At 33.9% G+C, this 14,776-nt stretch overlaps 1 protein-coding gene across 1 annotated transcript in view; it reads left to right on the top strand.

Annotated features, from left to right (window-relative positions):
• Positions 1–567: 567 nt before the first annotated feature.
• LOC144965090 (tRNA (34-2'-O)-methyltransferase regulator WDR6-like) overlaps positions 568–14,776 on the top strand; it is a 32,353-nt gene continuing 18,144 nt past the window's right edge. Inside the window, exons 1-10 of the mRNA XM_078900012.1 lie at positions 568–816; positions 6,589–6,687; positions 8,625–8,791; positions 9,576–9,685; positions 10,048–10,216; positions 10,915–11,145; positions 11,892–11,954; positions 12,310–12,357; positions 13,632–13,736; positions 14,267–14,337. Coding sequence (XP_078756138.1) covers positions 726–816; positions 6,589–6,687; positions 8,625–8,791; positions 9,576–9,685; positions 10,048–10,216; positions 10,915–11,145; positions 11,892–11,954; positions 12,310–12,357; positions 13,632–13,736; positions 14,267–14,337 — 1,154 coding nt within the window. The 5' untranslated portion in view covers positions 568–725. The remainder of the gene's footprint in view (positions 817–6,588; positions 6,688–8,624; positions 8,792–9,575; positions 9,686–10,047; positions 10,217–10,914; positions 11,146–11,891; positions 11,955–12,309; positions 12,358–13,631; positions 13,737–14,266; positions 14,338–14,776) is intronic.

A 14,776-nucleotide genomic window follows, 5' to 3' on the forward strand; every position in this document is an offset into this window, starting at 1 on the left:
GTGATGGGATGGGCGGAGATAAACTACCATTTAGGCGGAAGATTCTCAGCCCTGTACCAGGAGAGATTTGATGATCAGGTGAGAGTAGTGAGGAAGGGGGGGGGGGGGGGGGGGTGCTAAGCTGACCCTATAGCGAGAAGGGACGGCGGCTTGGCTAGGCTACCCTCCCTACCTGTTGGTTACAGGGATGAGAATAGCGAGAAGGGGCAACTACCTCTATTCTCATCCCGGGGGTGAGAGCTCGATCGCTTTTCTATTCAATTCTCATCCCGGGGGTGATAATAGTTAATAATAGAGGCAGCCTAAAATAAAATTGATTGGGATTGAGAGTGAATCGATATTGGTGGAACAGAGATAAAAATAACGAAATAAAGTCTCTCTCTCTCTCTCTCTCTCTCTCTCTATATATATATATATATATATATATATATATATATATATATATATATATATATATATATATATATATATATATATATATATATATATATATATATATATATATATATATATATATATATATATCCCTCTCTCTCATCAAGCAGATTGTTTGTTTATTGTTGCTGATTTGAAAACGAAAGTAGAAGTAGAAGAAAAGATCGAAAACGAGAGTAAGCTGCCTTGTTTGGCTTTACTTGCACTTTCGGTTTCTCGGGCTTGCAGAATGTTGCTTGTGTTGTTTACAAATTAAAGTTAAAGGATTGTATTGTGTTAAAATTTTAAACATGACTCTCCACGAAAACTTTAAACCAGTTCTACACAGCTTCAATGGTCCAGTTACAGCGTTGGCTTTCTGGTGTCAGAAAGCTATAATCGGTAAATAAGACTAAGAGAGCAGTAGTGTCAGTGTCAGTAGTATCTAGAATTAGGCACTTGCAAGAATTTTTCAAAATAGTGATATCGTATTAATTTAGCGTAGAAAAATAAAGGGGAGTGAAACATTAACTAAAGTGAAAAAATTATTGCTCTATCTCAACTAGTTAAAAAGTTATGACCTTTTATGTGGTGAAAAATCTCTATAGAAGCTTATAGGAAAATATGTGACCAAAACACAGCAACCCAATGGATAAATCAAGTATAATTCAGAAACGGCTTCAGATACAACTTTGAAATTTTTACATGTGGTAATTCAACATCTCTGTAATACGTTGCAAACAGAAAAATAATTATTTATTGAGAGAGAAAGGTAAAGTCTAGAGCTGAAACAGCTGAAATCAAGGAAAAATAGATCATGACATGCAAATGAATGACCTATTGGAATTTTGGAAAAGTCGACAATTAATTATTTATTCACATGTAGATAGACCAAATACATCACTGAATCGGCGTCATTTAGTTATTCACTTTGAACTTTTCAAAATGAAAATAGACCTCATAAAAGCAGAGATATGGACTGATATATGTTTGAGGTGGTGTATTAGTGTTTAAAATGATCGAAAATAGGTGATTTTAAAAACTTCCGCTCCCCCGTTCCCCTAAATTGGACAGACGTCCGTCAAAGGATGAAAAACGTCACAATCAACAGTGAAAAATCAATCGGAAAAAAAAAGGAAGAGAATTGTAAATTATAAAATGAATGCATGAACATGAAAACGCCAATTAATTAAATAATTTAAAACAAAAATAACTTCCATAAATGGAATATATTGTAAGATATAAAGATGCAAAGTTTTGATGTGGATTGACGAAGTTATCTCTCAAACGCAGCAGACGACAGGAAGTGAATCAGTATAAGAAAATGGCAGCTTCTGTAAACAATCGAGGCCAATTACTGTTATTTGGGGAGCTCTAACTTTTGAGTGCAAACATATTTTGCTCTGAAATTTTTAGAGAAGCTACTTTAATATGTATCTCAGAAGGACTTGTTTTTATTAAGAAGGACCATCTCTGATTTAAAAGTTATAAGCGTTTAAACACACATACTCTCTTTACACAAAGATTTCTCAAAATCATGATATAAAAAGATAATAATATTGGCATCATTGTATGTAGAATTTTATGCCCTTTCCAATGATATATAATACATGCCATTTCATTCCACTGAGAAAGAAGAATGAACATTTTAAAATCACTCCTAAATTTTTTCCCCTCAAAAACGGAAACAGAAATCCTCGCCTGTTTTCAACTCGCGAGATCTACTTCTTGCAAGTGCCTACTAGAATAGTCTCTAGTCATCATAATAATAATAGTCCACCCTGGTCCACTGTAACTTGGGAACTGTTCGGGGTTTGGTTCCCTTTCCCTGACGAGAGGGCGGCCATCCTTTTTTATTAGCCTGGGAACTGGTACGATCTGGGCTACCCTATTAGCTCTATCGGGTTGACTCTTATATATAGCCAAATTGAAAATAAAAATAAAAGTAATGAGCAAAGAACTCACTCAAGGAATTAATTAGAAGAAAACACCGTACTTTTAGTAGAAAATTGAAAGCAAATGCAAGTGATAGTAACCTTTAAAAAGCGAGAAAAGCCAGAAATAAAGTAAAAAATGAAGAGAAAGTTTGAGAAGAAAGTAGCAGCCCAATCCAATGACAACCCAAAGACATTCTGGTCTTACGTCTCAAGCAAACTGAAAACCAAAACTAGCATTGCAGATCTTACAAAACCTGATGGATCAAAAACCAACACTGACATCGAAAAGGCAGAAGTCCTGAACTCGTTCTTTCAAACTGTCTACACCATAGAACAAGAAGATATGGAACTACCTGATTCTCCCAATTATAGTTTTGATGAAGAACTTACCGATTTTGACATCTGGGCACAAGTTCATCAATACATGATAGAACTCAATACTATCAAAGCAACCGGTCCTGATGGCATAAACCCATTATTTCTGTCAAAAACAGCCGGGCATTTGTCATTACCAATAACCATCATACTTAGAAAGTCACTTGAGGAGGGCAAAATACCTGAAGACTGGTGCGAAGCTCAAGTGTGTCCCATCTTTAAGAAAGGCAAGAAATCAACACCAAACAACTATAGACCAGTAAGTTTAACATGCATTTTCTGCAAATTGATGGAGAAATGTGTAAAAAAAAATGTTGTAGATCATCTTGACAGAAAAAAATTAATCACTGATAAACAGCATGGATTTGTAAAGGGGAGGTCATGTTAACACAATTGCTTGATGTAATGGACATCTGGACTAATATCCTAGACGAAGGAGGATCAATTGATGCAATTTATATGGACTTTCAGAAAGCCTTCTACAGTGTGCCTCACAAAAGACTTGTTACCAAAGTAAAGGCTATGGTTATTGGTGGAAATGTGCTTGGGTGGATTAAAGACTTCCTCAGCAACAGAACCCAAAGAGTCATTATAAATGGAACAGAGTCCTCAGTGAAATGTGTAACAAGTGGCATTCCCCAGGGTAGTGTGCTTGGCCCAATACTCTTTGTAATTTACATCAATGACCTGCCAGACAGGGTACAGAATGAAATCCGACTGTATGCTGATGATACGAAACTTTTCTGTACAAGTGATAATACAAATGGAGCCCAAACATTACGAAGTGACTTAAATGAACTTCAGACCTGGTCTGATGAATGGCTACTGAAATTTCACCCACAAAAATGCAGTGTTATAAAATTTGGAAATAAAAAATCAAATGCCACACCATGAAAGAAGATCTCAATAGTAACCGTCTTACTCTTTCTTTGAACGACTGTGAGAGAGACCTGGGCATTTTAATAGATGACAAATTGTCGTTCAAAGAACATGTTCAAAGGATCACTACTAGAGCAAATAGAATAGTTGGTTTAGTAAGAAGAACATTTGACTTTTTAACCAAGGAAATATTTGTCCTCCTATTCAAAGCACTTGTCCGGCCAATCCTAGAGTATGGAAACTCAGTTTGGCAACCTTGTAATAAAACTTTATGCCAAGAAGTTGAAGATGTCCAAAGACGAGCCACAAAATTATGGTCTTCACTTAAGGACCTGCCATACACAGATCATCTGAAGAAACTCAAACTCCCAAGCCTTGAACATAGGAGAAAAAGAGGTGACATGATCGAATTATTTAAGTTTATGCATGGAATATATACCTGCAAGAGACCAAATTTTCAGATCAACAATCAAGGCCCTACCAGGGGACACTCAATGAAATTAGAAAAAGAACACAGCAGACTTAGGACAAGAAGCAATTATTTTTCTGTTATAACAATTAATGCTTGGAATAACTTGGCAGAGAGAGTTGTGAATGCTGAAAGTGTAAACGCCTTTAAAGCTGAGTTGGACAGATTGTGGAAAGATTTGCCAACAATCTATGATCCACAGTGCTACCACACAGACTATACACTTGAAAGATGTATTGGCAAAACTGAATACTTTGCCTGAACCATCTACATTAATTCAATTCAATTCAATTCAGTAATAGTAGATATAATAGTATAGTAGTCACAAGGAATGGACGCAATAGATACAATTATTATTATTTTCAAGTGTGAAATAATGCGCACCATTATGTAGAGTAATTAATTAAACAATGATAGTATTATAGTAGAACCTTCGATCAAGAGTGACTGATCTCAAATTGGACCCTGAGTGTCAATTTTTTATTGAGCTTTTATATTATATAGAGGAATATCCACTAAATATACTCAAAGTGCTTTACAATTTACAAGGTGCCTGGCCAACAGCAACACTTAACATCTAGGACGGGACATGACACCTTTTAGGTGAAGGTGATATTACAATTTTTTTTTTTTGGACAGAGACAGGTAGTTATTTTACATCTGAGTACGGTGAGAGAATGTGAGTAAAGAGCCTTTTCCAACTGTGCTGAGCAAGGCTCAAATCCAGGACCTTCTGATCCAAAAGCAAGTTTCATACTACAAGACCAAATAGTCGCACAAGGACAAAACTCGTAAAAAAAAAAATTTTTTTAAATTAAAAATTATGAATAATTATGTTGTAATTAGAATAGTGCCCCAACTGCGCAACTATATAACTTTTATATCTAAAACTAACAGAAAATACATTGCTTTTAAAATTAAAAGCTTACCATCTCAAAAACTGGACAATTCCAAGTGCCATGCATTGATACATGTCAATCAAATGACGCGGGTTCATTTAAAAAATTAAATTAAATTAAAAAAAAAAAAAACAATATCAAAACTACTCCCTTCCCTCCACCACACACCAAAAGAAAATTGAAGAAACCGGGTTCTGAAAAAAAAAGCAAACACACAAGAAACATAAATTAAACAAGTCTTAGCATTTAAACAAAAACAAATCAAATAGTAATAATTATAATAAACAAACGAAAAATAATTTCGAAAGTAGTCCATGATTTACCTATAGACCAGATTGCTTCACACAGCCAAACATAACTGGCCAATCTCCAAAGTCCAATGTAAACATAAACAGATGGCTGCCCTCTCATCAGGGACATCAACCCCCGAACAGTGCCATAACTTGTACCTGTAACAGTATCATTAGTAGGATATGCAATGTTTTGTACTGCTCTCTTCTTGATTCCATATCGGACACAGTCACAGTATCATTATTACAAAAAAGGAGCCAAATTAACAATTAATAGTAGCCGAAATATTATTAGTTTTAAACTGATTTTACAGTCATTAGTAATTAGAAAGCAGCAGAACAATTTCAGGGAGTTTTGGTAATTTTTCCTCCATAGATATTCCGCCAAATGAAAAAAATCTCAGAACAAGGGAAGTAATCATAATTTAGGCTCTTATTTTTTTAACCTTTGCATTTGATTAATTTCTTTCACATTAATCCTATCTTATATTTTTGAAATATGATTTTCAACATTTACTAATAGGAATAAGTATAAGTCTTCCACAGCATCTCTTGTGAATATTTTCTCTATCAATGGCCATTCTATTTAAGTTTATTTTCAGACCAATCTTGGGTGCGAGCTCATTTAGGTTGTTAACTTTTTTTTTGTTTCTTGCCTTTAGCTTTAAGAGTGTTAAACAGTTATTGGGTGACAAAGTTGAATTAATGAGTTATACAGGTACCATTGGCTCATTAAGAAAGTTATTTAAAATCAAATGGCTGTAAATAGAGATGAAACTTGTAAGTTTCTGAGAGACAGGTTAATTTATTGCAAACTGATTACTCTTAGAAATAAAGGCAGATAAAAATCCAAATTTACTTTTTATAAAAGAATATTTGAGAGAGTCTCTTTAGTTTTCTGGGTTGTCGTTTTTTTTTTTTGTTTGTTTGATTGTTTGTTTTTCATAAAAAATCATCTCCTTCGTATGTTATCAATCGTTTGAAGGAAGACCAGTGTCTTACTGTAATAAAATTCACTTTGAATAATGCACCTTGTGAAAAAGAAAAAAAAAAATTCAAGCAGGTCATTGCCATAAAATACATATTTGTAATCTTTTGAATATTATTTTATGATGATGGTTGGCCAAAAATTATTTCTGAAATCAAACAACCCCCCCCCCCCCCCAAAAAAAAAAAAGAAGAAAGAAAAACAAAACAAAAACAAACAAACAAAACATAAACAAACAAACAAAACAAAGACAAACAAATAAGAAAAAAAAGAAAGAAATGAGACAAAAACGAAAACACAACTTTATTAATGCTTTGATTTCACCCTCTACGTCTAGGATGCGGGAATGAAGTGTCCATTTACTGTCCTGCCAGTCTGTGTTTGGAGACCAGGAAGCAGGTTCTACATGGAGCATCCATTCATGGGTTTTCTCAAGGTAAGAGATTTGAACAAATTTTCATCTTAATTCTATATATCATTCTGAATCATCAGTGTACAAGGGGCTTTTCTTATTTTTCTTTTTTTTTCTTTAATGTTATATCTTTATTTTGTAAACACACAATCTCATATATGGTCGTCACGGTGCTCTGTATTAAAGTCCTGATTAATTCGAAACTAGAATTGTAATAAGTCTTTTAAGCAGTCTCTTGTGATTTTTTATTTGGGGGGGGGGGGGGGGGGGGGGGGGGGGGGGAGGTATGGAAACACGTGTAAGAAATTGAATAATTCATATACCCAATTTAATTTTACTTATAAAAACAATATTCACATTACCCTATGTATGTTATTATTCACAATGAATGAACCAATTATATTCGGACGATAGGCTACCTAGAGCCAATTTTTCTTTTCATACTAGTTAGTTAATTGTTAAACTCTCTCTCTGTTACATTATTCATTTCCACTTCCAGCTACTAGGGACTCATTCACATCTGGGTCAAGTGGTGAAATGGAGAACATAATTTTCAGCCTACACCACAATTTATCATGGTCGAGTTTTCAGGCCCCTCTCCTCATCTCCCATAATAATAATAATAATAATAATAATAATAATAATAATAATAATAATAATAATAATAATAATAATAATATAATAATAATAATAATAATAATAATAATAATAATAATAATAATAATGATAAGAATAACAATAACAATAACATATAATAATAATAATAATAATAATAATAATAATATAATAATAATAATAATAATAATAATAATAATAATAATAATAATAATAATAATAATAATAATAATAATAACAATAATAATACTGTACACTTATATAGCACCATTGTCACATGCAAATAGAGCTTGAGGCTCATAGTGATCACATTATGAAACTTTCAGCTTTCTAAAGCTTTGATATCAAATGGTTTGTATAGGTTTTGCTGGAAAATAGTGTTGAGGTGGAATAAGATTTCTCGATTTGTCATGCAACAATTCTCTCACATTGCTATATAGGCCAATAAAATGTGAATTAATGTCAGATAAGGGGGCAGTGTGACTCAGCAGTACAGTCTTTGCTTCTTACTCATAAGGTACTGAGTTCGATCACCTGCCGCTGCGCTGTGCGGCCTTGAGCAAGTCACCTCACCCTAGCTCAATTTGCAGTGCTGCACTGCAGCTGATGCCTGGGTTATTCCATGTCTTCCCTTGGAATAGATCCTAGAGAGAAATTTCCCCTTTGGGATGAATAAAGGGAATTTTATTTTATTTATTTATTTATAAGATTGTGTATGGAATGACAAATTGTCAGTTTTGTTGATGATAGATTGAAATGAAGGTTCTGAATTTAAATGGTGCTAAATCAAATGAGGGGTGAGATGGCTGAGTGAACAAGCATTTCACTCACATCAGAAAGACCATTGTTAGAGCCTCATTATCATCTTCTCATTTTATTTTATTTTTTTTTTTTCTCTTGAACATTTGAATTCATAAACCCATACATTAGGATTGAAATTTATGATAATAGTTTGCCCCGTGGACAACCAAGGGATGGAATGCATTGCTATGGCATGCCATCAACAACCTTTATCACACGATTGGTCTTAAGGTGACCCCCTAACCACCTATCGTTTCACTCTGTCTTGCTATTTTTACAGATTTGTACCTTCTCAATTCATACTCAGAAGAATCTTCTCCCCTATGGCCCACTTTATGGGGCTGCACTGCATCTGATCCCCTGAAGTTGATTAAATGAGTTTTATTTTATTTATTTACTTTTTATCATTCATATTCAATTGAAGATTTGTAAAAATATCAATTTTTACAGGACCTTACAAATGTTTAAATGTGTACACTAACTAGAATGTTTACTTTGAGACCCACGGCCATAAATTATGATTCAGTCATTTTAATATTTTTCAGGTGGTCTCAGTGATAATGGGAGTCAATTAATTTGTGTGTTTGGAGCAAAACAAGCCTGTATCATTGCTCTCAAAGTCAATGGAGACAATACAACGAATATGACTGTTGTGTCAGATATCGCCCACTTTCCTGACTGGATGTGGGAAGCCCGCTGGGTTAATTATATGGTTTGTTATTAAATATATTTATTCTTTTTTTTATATAAATATATTATTACGATTTACCACGATCAAATTTATATAAATGACTTTGAAATTGGAATCTTATAAGCAAATTTGGTAAAGCAAAAATATTAGTAAAAATTAATTTGGAAACAAAATTGAAGGTTTATTATATATATATAAAATATAAATGGAGTCACTCACTTATTTATGGCCGAAACACATGTTTCTGTGAACTCCACGTCGTCAGTCGGCATATTTTGTCCGTAGAATATATATATATATATATATATATAAACTATCATATATACGATTTGATATTTAAAGTAAAGGAGAAGAATTAATATAGACCATGATGCTATTTGGAAAAGACCAAGAAAAAAAATAGAGTCAAAGATGCAGCATGACATTGGGTTAAAGTTCACTTTTCAAGTTCATAGAAATAGACACATTGAATGGAAGTTTCAATTGAATCAATGAAGACAGATGTAATGGACTTTTCAGGTTTCCCCTTTGTGAGCAAAACTAGATGAATGAAACAAGGCTCTCATCTCTCATTTGTCTTTAGTGTTTCATTCATTCCTTGTGTTTTGTTGAAAAAGGAGAAACTCGAAATGTCCATATTGTCTGTCCTTGTTAATTACATTGAACCTTCCTTTCAATTGACTTTTGCTATTTATTTCTTTGAGCTTCAAGCGGCGACATTTGCATTATATCCAGTACATTTCAAATGCATACTCATCATTCTCTTAAAAATCAATTTTTGAATATTGTTTTTCATTTTATCCAGAAATCAACCAACGCAATTGCAGTGGCTCTGGCTCATAACACAGTGGCATTGTGGGACTGGAAGACAAAACAAATAATCCGACATCAAGATTGTGTAGAAAAATGCATACTGTATCCTTTTCTGATAGGTCAGAAAAGCATTGATCAAGTGCTGCTTATTACAGTATTTTCTGACATAAAGCAAAATGGTAATAAATAAAATAAAATTCCCTTTATTCATCCCATAGGGGAAATTTCTCTCTAGGGTCTATTCCAAGGGAAGACTGGAATAACCCAGGTATCAGCTGCAGTGCAGCAATGCAAATTGAGCTAGGACGAGGTGACTTGCTCAAGGCCACACAGCGCAGCGGTGGGTGATCGAACTCGGTACCTTTCTGGTACGAAGCAAAGACTTCTGAGCCACGCTGCCCCTATTCATTCATATGAATAAATCCTATTTTAAAAGAATCATAGTACCTTAACCCAATGATAAGCTATTGTGCTCATTTTATTGGTGACACTTGGACGGATCTGGTTTTAGCAGCAGGGACTGTGTTCAACCAAGTGGTCCTGTGGCTGGTTTGTCATGACACACACACGGAAGATGTGCAAGAATCTGCTAGATCTCCAGCTCCTGTGATGCACACACTTTCTGGACACAAGGTTTGCAAATCAATGAGTTCAAACAGCTCTTGTTGTATCGTTATGGTAGTGGTCACGTGTTCTTGTTCTGTCAACAGCATATTATTGAACATTTGCATATAATCTCATTGATTGTTGAAAAAAGAAGGCAATTGCTATTGTCCGTTTCACTCTAAGGAAACTGGGATAAACTCCGGCTCCATGGGCCTGATGGCTCTGCAGGACTACTTTGTTTTTAGGCAAGGATGTTGTGACGTCACAATGTGTACTCATTCGGCTCCAAACTCTTTGGAAATGTGTATGTAACCAGTTCTTCGGAGGACTAATAATGAATAGGCAGAGGTTTAATATTGAATCAAAAAAGTGACATAACTATTTCAGTAGCAAGGATGTATGGGTAGACTCTTAAGATTACGGGAAGAAAAAGAACGAGAATGGGGATGATCTTTATTGACGACCATTGTATTTAGACTAGATATTAATATGCTATCATTCTGAAACCAAAAGATCAATTATACAAGGTATTTATCCAGTCCTCTGGAAGAGTGGTTTAACACTACCAATGAGATTGGAACCAGTTTTCTGACAATACACTTTTGTTTCCTCTTCAGATTTTTTTTTCAGTAAAGAATAATTCATATAGTATTTATTGTTTTTAGTTTTCTTCTTTTTATTACTTCTTTTTCTTTTTATTAATTTCATTTTCTTTTACAATTCAGGGTGTGATATTCTCCATACAGTATCACGCACAACATCAACGCCTGTGTTCTGTGTCCGATGACAGAAGCATCCGTATGTGGCAGGTCGATTTCCCGAATGGAAGAACATCGACACCCAAAGCAGACGACTGGAAGGGAATGAAGAGTTCCTTGTTGTTGTCTGTGTTTGGACATTCGGCACGGGTCTTTGATGCTGTGCTCATGACTGATTGCTTTGCAAGTGTGGGAGAGGTTTGTCCTGATTTTTGTTTGTTTTTAAAATGTGATCCAACCCATTGAGTACTCAATATGGTATTATGTCTTAATGGTTTACATGCTGAAAATTAAATTTATGATAAAAAACATTAAACTTTTGGTAAATGTATTCCATTAATCTGAGATAATGATTGTACTATTTTAAAGTTAAAAAAAAAAAATCACATTTTTGGATCATTTTAAGTTTCCTTTCATTTTTCGGCATCTAATTCAATTCACTTGACATAATACCAGGCTGTGAGTGACAAATATCTTTTAATGTATTTTACCGATTGCTTCACAAGTGTAGAAGTGGTTTCTTGTGATTTTTTTTTTTCTTTTGATATGACTTTTGTTTACTATCAAAGTTGCAAGATATTCCTTTGTTCACCTGGCAGTTATTGAGTTACTAGATTTATCAGATCAGGTGGAAAGTATTCTGTGATAGATAAGCATAAAATCTAAAAGGTAACAAGCAATTCTTTTCATCTGTTGAATGCAACAAACACTGAGATGACCTGTGGTTCAATGGACTTCATGCCCTTGAAAAGTGTTTCTTTCTTCTTTTTTTTTTTTCTTGTGCTTAATGAGCTATTTTGTATAAATGGAGAAAGACAGGTCCACATTGCATGACATAAATTCGTCTTACTATAGAGACCCACACACACACAAACATAACATGTTACACTCGAGCTGCTCAGGTTGTTAATTCTCTCTCATTGTTATACTTCTCTTTCTACTAGGACGCCACATGCTGCATTTGGGATTATGCTGGTCAAGTTTTATTGAAGTTCAAAGGTCACAAGGTATTCTTTAAGTTTTTTTTGTTTTTGTATTGTTTTTTTTTTTTAATTTTGTGAAGCCGAAATTTAAAATAATCCTTTAAATTTCTGGTCAAAGTTTTCTTTAAATTTTTGTCAGAAAATTATTTTAATTGTCTGTTGAAAAAGGACAGATTTCCACCATTTTTTAAATGAAGCTGTTAAGTTCATTTTTATTTATTACATATAACATCAATATAACATCAATCTAGTTTTTGTCAAATGTTTTGGACACATTGTCCTTTCTTGTAATGGAAATCATATGTTTAATACTTTAATTATGATGACCACATCTCTGTCTGTAATACTAACTTGACAACTCGTTACAAAATCTTTCCAGGGAAAATGTATTTGGAGTGTTGCTGCTACCCAGGATGAGCAAAATATTGTAAGTATTTAGAAATGTTTCAACTTTCCGTATTTTGTATGCATGATATTAGGGAGGAGAACTAAGCAGGTTTTCTTGTGTATTGAAATAGCACACGTAAATCTAATTAGCACAATTACAAATATTTTTTTTTATATTGAGCTTTTATATAGCGCAATATCCACTAAAGATGTTCAAAGCGTTTTACAAGGGGTCCCTGGTTAACAACAACAGTTAACATGTAGGAAGGGACATGACACCTATTAGGCGATATTACAATTTTTTCGGACAGAGACAACACTGTTAACGGCTAGGTACTGATTTAACACCTGAGTACAGTGAGAGAATGTGAGTAAAGAGTCTTTTCCAAGGACTCAACTATGCGCCGATACCACAAGACGACATAGCCGCACAAAAATACATAAATTGTATTTAAACGGTTTAACCGACCACATAGCCGCACAAAAATACATAAATTGTATTTAAATGGTTTAACCAGGCCAGTTATGCTTTTTTATTGCCCCATTCATTCCCCAAGGAGCTGTATTAACCAACTATCCTTTCTTAGGAAATTGATAGAAAAATTTGTTCCAACACTCCTACATTGACACTCTTTCCCACTTTGGTCAAATGTAATGGCTTGGGCCTGAGCCAAGTACAATATTCCCTAGCCTTAGATTTGAGATTTCCAGTCAGTTGCTGACCACTCCAAATATTTCTTGACAAGACGCCCTGTCCCTCACCTCTTCGTTTTTGAAACTTAAAATATATACTTTCACAATGATCATTAACTCATAGATTCATAGATGACCAACTTAAAACGTATTTGCTTTTGAATAATCATTCCCATAACTATTCAAGTTCCCTGTGATTGTAGGCCTCCCAAATTATTTTTGACACAAAGTCTAGTTGTAAATGTTACTATTTTACTCTCAGAATTAATAAATTTACCATAAGATTTCAACTCAAATGTTTGATGAGGTTCAAGATGCACATCTTTTCACCTTGCTTGTATCATAATCATAAACACTTATTCATTTTAATAGATGGATAACTCTTTACATATAGTAAATGTAAAGACAGCATGGAGAAGAAATAGTCACATTGCCCCACTAATAGGCCAACAGTATGGAGAAGAAATAGTCACATTGCCTCATGATAGGCCAACAGTATGGAGAAGAAATAGTCACATTGTCCCACTAATAGGCCAACAGTATGGAGAAGAAATAGTCACATTGCCCCACTGATAGGGCAATACACTATGTCTGTTAACTTACTTTCTTGTTCTTTTTTAGCTGACAGGTGGTGGAGATGGAAGTGTCCGCATGTGGAAAATCAACAAAGGACAAGACAATTCCCCAGCACAACACATTTTAGATGTCTCAAAAACTTTTTTAATGGTGAGATTTGTAGTTATTTTCTTAATTAGGTTTTTTTCCTTCTAATTATAAGCAGATATTCGAAATAATATTATGTCATTTATTAGTTTATGGGATCTTGATAACTCAACAGATAAAACACTCACCTCGATCAGTCAAGATTTAATTGATTTATTTTTTTCTGAACCCTTTTTCACTCAGCAGTGATTGAGTAGCTGGGTCCATTACATCATGGAAAGTGATTTGCAACAAATTTTCATCTACAAAAAAAGTAACAAGCAATTGTTAATGTCCATTTAACGCTTCAGAAGCTGGGATAAGCTCCTGCTTCTTGGGCTTCATGTCTTCAGGATAACTTTATATTATCAGTTTACATAATTCAAATATAATTATTATCTTGATGAAGAAACATTGTCAGAATTTATTGCAGTTCGAACTTTCTCATTTTTACAAGAATTTAAGATGTTTCTCTCATCCCCCGCCAGAAATCTACTTTCCATTTCTTAATTTCCTCTTTATCGGTTTTTAATTTTCTCCCAATGCCCTTGCAGGAAAAAGACGATTTTCCGAGAACTGTAACTCTACTGGATTTTGACAGAGTTTTGATTATGATGAACTCAGGGTGAGTTCCTTCTTCTTCTTCTTGAGAAAACTTCCAATATTGCCGAGGATCACTCCACAGTGTGTAGGGTATTACATTGTAAACTTGTTAAAACTCTTCACATAATACTAATTAAAAAATACATAGATTAAAAAGTCATGATGTGAGCTCCCACATCCGCCTGAAGGCATGTTGGTAGCTGTTACAAATGTCTTTGAGATAGATGTGGTTATTAATCATTGTATGAATCCAGTGGACTTGTAGTTTAGTGAATGCTTCTAGTCTTTTTGCTTTGTTTACAAATTTACAATATTTTTATCTTCACAAGTATAAGTATTGTTTATTTTCTTGTTTATTTATAATTGATTGATTTATTAATAAATAATATTTGTACAATTCTTTTATTAACTTACACACTTATTTGCCTTTTTTTTTCTTTTCATTCATTCATTATTTAATG

The sequence above is a fragment of the Berghia stephanieae genome, chromosome 2, assembly GCF_034508935.2.
Source record: "Berghia stephanieae isolate SIO BIC M18660-M18661 chromosome 2, UCSD_Bste_1.3, whole genome shotgun sequence".
NCBI lineage: Eukaryota > Metazoa > Mollusca > Gastropoda > Nudibranchia > Aeolidiidae > Berghia > Berghia stephanieae.